Raw genomic sequence first — 8,981 nt, 5'->3', positions numbered from 1 at the left:
GCTGGTAAACTTCTAACCGAATTTTCACATTGTATTCTGAATGTTTTCCGTCTCATTGTAATCCCGTTGCAGCCATTGATCGAGCTGGTGCTAATAATTCTGGTCGGGCTTCAATGTTTCTTTCTCTGGAGTGCAGAAAAACTACTCATTGTAGTAAATTACCTATCCGGATATGAAATGGTTTCAGTTCAACAAATCAGTTTTAATTAAGAAGTTCAAGAAATAAATTGCTTGTAAAAAGATTCTTTATTTTAAAAAACATTAGCTTTCAATTTCCGCATTTCGGGTTATGTCCAGTTGAGAAAATTTCCCCAGCGTCGTGTCAGATATGTGCTTGACGCCTTCTGTTACGATATAGGCAAAAGTTTCATTCCGCAAAAACTGTAAAAAATCAAAATACTTTTGCATGTGATTGGATCAGTGAATCAGAAGTGCTTTATACCTACAAGCAGACCCACTATCACCGCCGTTGGCCAGAAAAATAGCGACATTATGCGAAAGGCCATGTTCATGACGAAATAGAAGAGAGCCACACCACACGCGTAAAACACAACCGTGATCAGATCGAGGGATAGAAACCATTCGGAGAGATTAGTGGAATTAAACAAGCTGACGATTTGTTCCTGAAATTAAAAAAAATTATACATTACTTGGTACCCAACAAATTCCAACTTCTACCAACCAATATATCTTTCTCCGCCATCTTCAATTTGAAATTACACTAAATCTGCTTGTATTACTTTGTTCGAATTTCTCTATTTTCAAAATTTAGATTTGCCAAAGAGTATTTTTACGTATGCTTTTTAGGATTAAATGTTTGTAACACCAATGCTCACTATGATTGGTAATTTTTTGCCCACAATGACTCAGCTATGTAACGTGAACTTGATTAGTTATTTAGATTTTTGCTAAGCATATAATCTTTGTATTATCTTAACATGTACAAATTCACCGTATTCAATGTGTATATGCACCAGCTTTTTGTTCATGAAAACCTGATATATAGATGAACAAAAGTCAATCCCGAACAATTTTATTTTATTCCTTTTAATAGACCCCTTAGGATCGATGATTGCCTGATTTTTTGGGTCTCACGTTCATCTGCATGACGACACAGAAAATCATGCGCTCTTTCATACGGCCGGTCATTCGAACGTCCCAGTAGGTGCTGCCTGATCCAGGTAGGTATCTGTAAAGGAATAGAGAGTACAGCATCTGGACGAGAAAATCTGCAATAACAGCCACCCTACTTCACCAAACCGTCATCCACGAGCGTTTCGCGTAGCACATACGTGCCGTTCTTGAACGGACACTTCAACTCCGGCTGGAAGTTTCCGAGATATTCGTTGTACATCGTTCCGGTGGCACGCAACAGGGCGCATCCATCCGTGTTGGCGATGTTGTTGAGGAAAGGACGGCAGTTGACGGTGGCGCGGATGTCATCACACTGCTTCACTGCCACCGATAGCCGATATCCTTCAGGAATGTTCTCCCGGAAGTTGATCTCCCCACTGACGACGTAGCTCGATCGATTGTAGGACGCGATGCGCATATCGGGCACGAAAACGGGAAGGTTTTTCTTTCCCCCGCACTGTCCGATGCGTGTAATGAACAGCTTCTTTCGATAAGCCGAACCGAACGGCAAATCAGGTTTTAGGATCGAGAAAATGTCCTGCGCCTCACTAACCTCACACGTCAGTAGAACGACCACGCAGAGGCATAGCGCCAGTGAGCGGAACGTCCAATTCGTGCACTTGGCCATAATGGAAGGCCTCGTATAAATGAGCCGGAGCAATCGATCCCTCATATCAACAACTGTCTGGATCACTCAATCAACAAGACCTCCCCAATTAACCGACTGAGTATCTGATCGTCGTGTTTAACGAACCCTGTAAGCTAGAAAATATCAACACAACCAAATTATGCGTCTCATTACCAAAATTATGCTCTATCCAACCACAACCTTGCTGTTTGTCGCGGTGCTTGCGGTTGGCCCAAGCGGGCCGTATCTCTACAACGGCATCAAATCCGGGCTCGAAGCGGACCTGAAGCATTCGCTCTTCTTGAACCGTATCGGTCAGTGTCGATGGCAGCCCGGTCTGACGATCTTTCTCGCCGATATGCGGATCGCTCAACGCAGCAATACGCAGTACGTAGTTAGCGGTGTTCTGGCTGTTCGAAAAAACATTACCCATCCGGCTACGGCAACGGTTGCGATCGAGATTTGTCAGAACACAACCCACTGTCGACCGTTTTTCGATCCACCAGTCGCAGTAGGGGACGTGTGCGAGTTTTTACGCGATCAGCGGAACAGCTCGATGGGAAAAGTGCTGGCACACAGCGTCCCTCCACTGGAGTGTCCTCTACGTAAGGGTTACTACCGCATCAACGACGCCTTGGTTGACTACAAACCGTTTCGGTAAGGCAGTTGTTTTTCCTCGCTAGATCATAGTGTACGAGTATTTAACTACCCGATTTTTGTAGCTATTTCTCACCGCACGTGAGCAAACTGTGGCGCATCGATTTAGTCGGAGAAAGTGAGGGACGGCGTATCTTCTGCGTGAGAATCGAGTTGTACGTGTATAGCTGGGAAGATATGCTCCCGAGATATTAAAAGTATACTCAACCGAGTAGATAAAATTAAACAAACTTGCTGTCTTTGAAATGAAATGCTTCTTTATTTTGATCTTATCCCATGTGATTAAAAACTTTGTACACACTGAAGCAGAAGGTCTCGGAGTTTCAACCGTAAACTTTGTTTCCCACCGCAAACAATTTCAGTGCTCTTTTCGCTCACCCTAATGACGGTATCCTCAGACGGTAGTACGAGTATTACCTCTTCGGCACTGCCCTGTTCGACTTTCAGGTCTGTGAAGCCATCTTGTGCTAGCTTCTTTAGCAACAGATTGATGTCCAGCGTTCCCCACTCGTAGCGAATGTTGCGGAGTTGGCTGTACGGTTGCGGAGGACCGGTCATGGATTTCGATTTGTGTTCCTCTGCCAGCTCGTCTTTGGTCGGTTCCAGCGGAAGCAGATCGTGAATGTTGTCCTTGACCTGCAACACACCCGTCAGGGTTGTGACAGTTACACCCGGTTGAACCTCTTGCGGGACGATACTCTTGGCCATCTTAGGGTTTAGGTAAACGCGGCCCCGTTTTCGTTTTAACGGTAGCTTGATTACCTCACCCCGCTTGAACTTGATGATCATTTTGTCCGGAACCTGATCGATGACGAGATCCAGCTTTTGCGGCGCGATGGCCGGCGGTTGCGTGTAGTTCTCCGGTATCACCAGCACGCCAGGTTTTAGCTCCTTAATCAGCTTGTTCGCTTGCTGGAAATTTAGCGATGTCTCTATAGGACAGTACACCGTCTTAATAGCGAGCGGTTGGTATGGGGCAAGTGCCTGCATGTGTGGGAAATCCGGCTCAGTGAAAATGATCGTGTGCAACGGATTTGATCCCCATAGCTCAACGAAATGAACGGCGTCGCCGAACCGTAGGCTAGGATGACCACAAAACACAACGCATGGCTGACGAAACTCGGTGCTAAAGCCCTCCGAGTCGATGTGCTTGAAATGTTTGAGCTTCGCGTTCTTCACAAGGCTCGCGTGCGGAAAAGGTTCGTCCGGAATGTAGACCTTATTTTGCTTGGACGTCGAGAGCCATTCGGCCAAGATGTTTGAATACGCGAGCGAGCTGTCCGCTACTGGTGAGATAAAGAACATCGGAATCTGTGTGAAGCCCTGGTTGTCCAGACTCACAGAGAGACATTCGAACAGATCGTATACCACGCCGGACGGGTAGCAAGGTATCAGCACGGAACCACCGTTGCGCAATGTCATCATTACATTCATACAAAGCTCGCCGAGCATCGCATCTGGGTTGACGTGTGGGGCCTGCGTTAGCCCAGTCATGATGACAACGTCCGAGTACTTCAACGCGGTCTGATTTATGGGACGTGGGTGTGTGGTCAGCGTAGATGAGCCACTGATGTAGGAAATTTTCTCCTGTCCCGAAACGATCGTCCAATTACTCGATCCGAGGCAGAAGCCCGAGCTGATTGGCGTCACTTGCAGGGCACCGAAGATGTCCAATTTCTGATCGTATCCGGTCATTTGGACTCGCGCTAAGCTCTTGTTTACCGCGTCCATGCTGAACAAGTGACGCCAATTCTTTGGCTTGAACACGTCATTTAGCGGTATCGGTAGCTGGTGCTGGATTTCTTTCCACATCCGAGCGGTATTTTCCTTCGGAGACGCCTCGATGTATTCAACTAATTCTTCGAGATAGAATCGACCAATTTGCAGTGTCGGTTCGGTAGCGTACACCGTCCCACAGAAACCCGTTCCTTCGGTGATGAACGGCAGTGCCAGCATGTTTGTGTAGTTCGAAATCAGGATCACGTCAATTTCGGAGAAATCGATAAGTTTTTCTAGCGGTGGCACAAATTCGGGTGCCGAATTAACGAAGGCACACCCGCAGCATTCTTTAATTTCCTACCAAAAAATGAAAACTATAAGTCCAACGTTGCTTCTTCATAGGTTTATCTATCTTACCCCATCCTCGAGCTGAATATCTGAATCTCGGCAGTTCCAATTGGGCAGACACTGAAACTTTGGACTCTGGACCAAAGGTAACGGAAGAAAATTCAACACGGAACTAATCGATAGACCACAATCTAGCATTATCATCAATCCTTTGTAGCTGAGTACGTAACATGGTTTTGCCGGATCACCACTCAGTGCGTACTATCGGAAATGGAGATAATTAATAATCGAAACAATTTTCGCAAGGTTATTATGGATTGTTTACTTACCAACTTCATTTTGGAATTAAAGCATCCAATATAAAACAAAAATTAAGATACTTGTGCAACTAGGTCGAGCTGAGGCAATTCAGATTGCAGAAAACTCTGTTCATAGACACAACGTTCACCAAAAGCCACTGTTAGGATAGAGAGAAATAAACTATATTTTTTGTTATCTTTGGTGTATTTTTGTTTTTCAACTATGTGCATTTTCACATTGATCGAACACATATTTTATTTTTAAATATATACAGATTGTTTGGTGCAATTATTTTACGCCCGCTGTTTGCGTTTGGAGCGGATGCTAACGAGGGATGTAAATTTATGTCCTAAACTGATATGAAGAAGTGATTTAGTTTTTTATTCTTTACCTATTGTTTGTCAATTGAACTTTAAGTAAAAATAGTAAAAATGTTTTGTTTATGTTGTTTATATTAGGACCTTTAAAAACTCTTCTGTTTTAAAAAAATGCCGATCAAAACAAATGCTTGCTTACAAACACGCACCGGTTGTCAAAACAAACGTCAACATTGTGTTTATGTCAAATTCAAAATTGCAAATGATATTACATCTAATATAACATATAAAACATGTGTTACACAAATACATAAGGTTTATTGAAATGCAGAGTTTACATATCTAAAAGAAAAGAAATATTTAACTTACAATTATACCACTTGTAATCCAATAAATAAAAATCTGCCACGTATCAAGTACATTTTATTTTACCATGACTAGTAGTTGAAAGATAATATTTATGCCAAAGAACGAACAGGCGTTGAGAAGAAACATAAAGTAGTTTAAAATAATCAAAATCTTCATACAAACTATCAAAATCATCCGAATGATATCGTCTTCCTGGGAATCACTATCCGAGACACAACGTATAACTGAGTATCAATTTTGCGCCAATGTCAGTATAACAGTAATGAAGTATAACAAAGCCCAGTGACCCATGTATCGTTAATGACATATTTAAAAATTATACACGTGGTACGATTTTTGAAATGTAAATCTAAAGGTAAAAATCTAACATCATATAAAAGTTTCGCTTATAAAAAGCTTCTATAGCTTATGTAACGTAAGCTGCAGTGATTTATTTAGCATGACAACATCTTTGAGGTTTAGATAGCGTAGGGGAAAAAATACATTATTACCATCCTTGGCATGATAGCTTATGAAATGAGGTTAACTTTTTTGAAATGGATCATCAACAGTATTGGCATCGGCAGCAGAATCGAAACATGTGCATGCATGTGTTAATTGAGCAACTATCGTAATAAGATGTTAGAATGCTGCATCGCAGTGAAATGGATCAACGTGCGTCAGCGGTGCTGTGCGTCACGGCAAAACCAATCAGTCCCGCACGGTCATGGCAGAGATAGCCGAGGTCCGATCATGCCGGCAACGTGTTGGAGGCCACTAAGATCTCGGGATTAGTGCAATTGTTAATTAAAGTGACCTACAAATCAGTGGCCGCTTTCCACCCCTCATATGACCGGTGCCACCATATCGCGGCCATTCCTACTGATGTCATCCAATTGGTCGAGGTTCGCTCGTGTCGGCCCACCTGGTCCTGGGGGCCGTTGTGAAAGCCTATGATCCTGCAACAATCCCTAGCGTCCCATTATCGAACATCGTTCGCATGTTTTCCGTTCGCTATTGTTTACGATCGGTTCTGACTAATTGATGGCAACATGGCTGTACCGTTGTGTTTATGTGCGTGTATGTGGCCATGTTTGTAAGCTAGTGGATGAGCTTGCGAATGATAACAGGGCCAAAAGGGTGGCCATGAAGCCATCACACGAATATCTGCTAGCGAAGCGACCTCTGCAACCAAAGCGCGTGATGTTACCCATCATTCTTGCCCGTCCATCTGCCTCGCTTATCGTTCCGGGTTCTCCACCACGGTTGGGCTGTACTTTGCACCGGAGCACCCTCCAGTGTCCGAGTATTAAGCAGGGCCCACCGCAAGGGCACCAGGTCGAGGAGGGGCTCGACACGTTACTCTTCGGCGAGCGTTTGCAGTACGGTGAAGTAGGAAACTGCGCTTCGGATTATCTGCAGCAAACGTGAACGACGATAAGCGGGTGACTTGTCCATGGAGGTGTGGCAATGGGAATTAGCGTCTTCGTACAACCTTACCGTGGAAAACGTTTCCAGCGACATGGCAGAGAAGTTCCACGCGCGCATGTCCAACTGACGCTGGCTGTATAGCAGCAGGATGTGATGCGTGGTGTTGAATTGCTTCGCACACTGTTCCCATTCTGCGTCGTACACAGCCTGTGGCAACTTGAAGCTCTGCAGGAGATCGACGGAGGAGAAGATGTGCGATAATAAGAAAAACAACGGTTGCATTCGGAAATGGCACAGGAAGTGGAGCGTGCTGTTCCCATTCTGTCTACATTGACCCCGTTCGAGTAATCAACTACTTTCCCTGACCCTGACGTGGAAGGAAGAGAGTGAGCAGCCCGGGGGTAGAATGCAGGATTACTACCGGGTTGTACCTCGTTCTGGAACCGCTGTCCGTACCAGCAGAACTGGAACAGCTGGTAGATAGCCGTTATCAGGTAGAGTACCATCAGCATGGTCTGCGAATCGCTCGCGTTCTTCCGGTGGGAGATGTGCCGCCCAAGAAAACGTAAATCGAAAACCCATCAACCATTACCGACGAGTGAGTCATGCGGATGGCTTGAAGTGTGGCTTACCGACTGGCTGCTGGCTGCAAACGCGATGACGCAGATAATGGACGTGCTGGTGAGCAACTGTACTAGCAGTACCGGGGCGAATATTTCGTTGAGTTTTTCAACCAACCTGCAACGCCGCGATATTTCAACAGAAGACGAAGATTTTATCAAAAAACTGCAGCATTAAAGTGCCTCATTCTACTTAACCGAATCACTTTTATGTGGTAGCGTATGCATTCTCGTTGAAAAAAGATTTTCTCTCTTTCGGTGAAACCGGAATTCGTTGTTTCGCGCATAAAGTCTCCCAGCAGACGGAGAAGTGAGACCGCGTTAAGGACCATCACCACGTAAAGACCGTCAAATGCAACCATACTGGCCCAGGTCGTGTAGCCGGATAAGCTCTCGGAACAGAACAACACCTCAAACAACGGAGAACGATACTTGAGGAGTTCCATCGACCTGTAGTACGTTCTGTAGACTAACTGTATCGATTAGTGCCTCCAAAATGCGCTTCATCATGCTGTATGACTCACCAAAGCTTCTATTAAACTCCCGCCCCTTGAGCTGGTTGTACAGATTGCTACAGAATGGTATGATCGAGTAATTACAGGCCACTAGCCCGACCATAAGGTTGTAGAAACGCAAGTTAAAATGAACTTCCTTCCACTGACGCATGAGCTGTTTGTTGATACGGCCGAAAATGGTATCGCTGTCGGCTGCCAATAAGTGTTGAGAGCATTTATGATCATGTATAATCGATGGAAAAAAACTTACATTTCCGCAGAAAATGAAGTTCTTTAAGTACTGTCACGTTTTCTAACGTCTGCCAAATATCTCTGATCTCATTTTCGTACGCATGCAACCGCATCACTTTGAAAATAGCCGATGAAATACTACAAAGAGAGCAAAGGCTCTATCCGATTGTGCCCAGAATGGGAATTATGTTTTATGGTTCATCCAGCTTCTAAAGGAAATCAATCTCACCTGTACCGCTAGATTCAGGGTTTTAAGGTTATGAAACAAAAATTCTATCTGCACGTACGTGTTGTACCAGAGGGCTAACAGCATGAAGTAGTACAGCTTTCGATACCACTGCGGGCGTATAGAAACATGCTCTACTGGCCAGATACCCATTGATGTACCCATCCATCGAACCCAGAACGAGCTCTTTTGCACAAGATCGATGAATTCCACCGGCGGCTGATATCGTTTCGTCTCCATTCTGTTTCCGTCTTTCAGCGTTAAACACTATCGGACGACCAAAGCATACTGAGTGAGTTCCACTCCTGAAGGGTAGTTTTATACGATTCGGTTTGTGGAACGCTTGACAGTTTAAAAATTCTGTTTCAAGCATATCTAGCTATTTGCTCTTTTTTGTTTGAAAATCATTAGTTTTACATGACCTTCACAATCAGGATCAATTGCTTGGGATAGCTTCTTCAACGCTCTAGAACATCCGTGAGAAGTGTGACAGATTTTATGAGAAAT

At 44.5% G+C, this 8,981-nt stretch overlaps 4 protein-coding genes across 4 annotated transcripts; 1 reads left to right on the top strand and 3 right to left on the bottom strand.

Moving 5' to 3' along the window:
• Positions 1-1,059: 1,059 nt before the first annotated feature.
• LOC128724881 (uncharacterized) lies at positions 1,060-1,762 on the bottom strand. The gene is made up of 2 exons (XM_053818603.1): positions 1,251-1,762; positions 1,060-1,189 (listed from the first exon to the last, which is right to left on the bottom strand). The coding sequence occupies exons 1-2, from the start codon at positions 1,760-1,762 to the stop codon at positions 1,060-1,062; spliced, it is 642 nt and encodes a 213-aa protein (XP_053674578.1).
• Positions 1,763-1,922: 160 nt separating this feature from the next.
• LOC128727045 (uncharacterized) lies at positions 1,923-2,614 on the top strand. Its single transcript, XM_053820906.1, has 2 exons — positions 1,923-2,419; positions 2,485-2,614. Exons 1-2 carry the CDS (start codon positions 1,923-1,925, stop codon positions 2,612-2,614), a joined length of 627 nt encoding a protein of 208 aa, XP_053676881.1.
• Positions 2,615-2,701: 87 nt separating this feature from the next.
• LOC128726622 (integrator complex subunit 9) lies at positions 2,702-4,824 on the bottom strand. Its single transcript, XM_053820438.1, has 3 exons — positions 4,816-4,824; positions 4,556-4,747; positions 2,702-4,495 (listed from the first exon to the last, which is right to left on the bottom strand). The coding sequence occupies exons 1-3, from the start codon at positions 4,822-4,824 to the stop codon at positions 2,702-2,704; spliced, it is 1,995 nt and encodes a 664-aa protein (XP_053676413.1).
• Positions 4,825-6,797: 1,973 nt separating this feature from the next.
• LOC128726738 (odorant receptor 63a-like) lies at positions 6,798-8,714 on the bottom strand. The gene is made up of 8 exons (XM_053820562.1): positions 8,478-8,714; positions 8,268-8,406; positions 8,027-8,209; positions 7,701-7,971; positions 7,515-7,620; positions 7,314-7,415; positions 6,952-7,107; positions 6,798-6,867 (listed from the first exon to the last, which is right to left on the bottom strand). Exons 1-8 carry the CDS (start codon positions 8,712-8,714, stop codon positions 6,811-6,813), a joined length of 1,251 nt encoding a protein of 416 aa, XP_053676537.1. The 3' UTR covers positions 6,798-6,810.
• Positions 8,715-8,981: the final 267 nt, after the last annotated feature.

The sequence above is a fragment of the Anopheles nili genome, chromosome 3, assembly GCF_943737925.1.
Source record: "Anopheles nili chromosome 3, idAnoNiliSN_F5_01, whole genome shotgun sequence".
Classification (NCBI taxonomy): domain Eukaryota; kingdom Metazoa; phylum Arthropoda; class Insecta; order Diptera; family Culicidae; genus Anopheles; species Anopheles nili.
Note: the sequence above shows the minus strand (reverse complement) of the source record. Positions and strands in the feature narration are given on the sequence as shown.

What these genes read in the sequence shown, in the direction of transcription:
- LOC128724881 (XM_053818603.1), bottom strand. Translation starts at nt 1,762, where the DNA reads ATGGCCAAGTGCACGAATTGGACGTTCCGCTCACTGGCGCTATGCCTC. An exon ending in GTGGATGACGGTTTGGTGAA is followed by an intron (nt 1,190 to 1,250) that starts GTAGGGTGGCTG and finishes ATTCCTTTACAG; the next exon opens with ATACCTACCTGGATCAGGCA.
- LOC128727045 (XM_053820906.1), top strand. Translation starts at nt 1,923, where the DNA reads ATGCGTCTCATTACCAAAATTATGCTCTATCCAACCACAACCTTGCTG. An exon ending in GTTGACTACAAACCGTTTCG is followed by an intron (nt 2,420 to 2,484) that starts GTAAGGCAGTTG and finishes CGATTTTTGTAG; the next exon opens with CTATTTCTCACCGCACGTGA.
- LOC128726622 (XM_053820438.1), bottom strand. An exon ending in ATATTCAGCTCGAGGATGGG is followed by an intron (nt 4,496 to 4,555) that starts GTAAGATAGATA and finishes ATTTTTTGGTAG; the next exon opens with GAAATTAAAGAATGCTGCGG.
- LOC128726738 (XM_053820562.1), bottom strand. Translation starts at nt 8,714, where the DNA reads ATGGAGACGAAACGATATCAGCCGCCGGTGGAATTCATCGATCTTGTG. An exon ending in CCCTGAATCTAGCGGTACAG is followed by an intron (nt 8,407 to 8,477) that starts GTGAGATTGATT and finishes ACAATCGGATAG; the next exon opens with AGCCTTTGCTCTCTTTGTAG. An exon ending in GGAGTTTAATAGAAGCTTTG is followed by an intron (nt 7,972 to 8,026) that starts GTGAGTCATACA and finishes CGATACAGTTAG; the next exon opens with TCTACAGAACGTACTACAGG.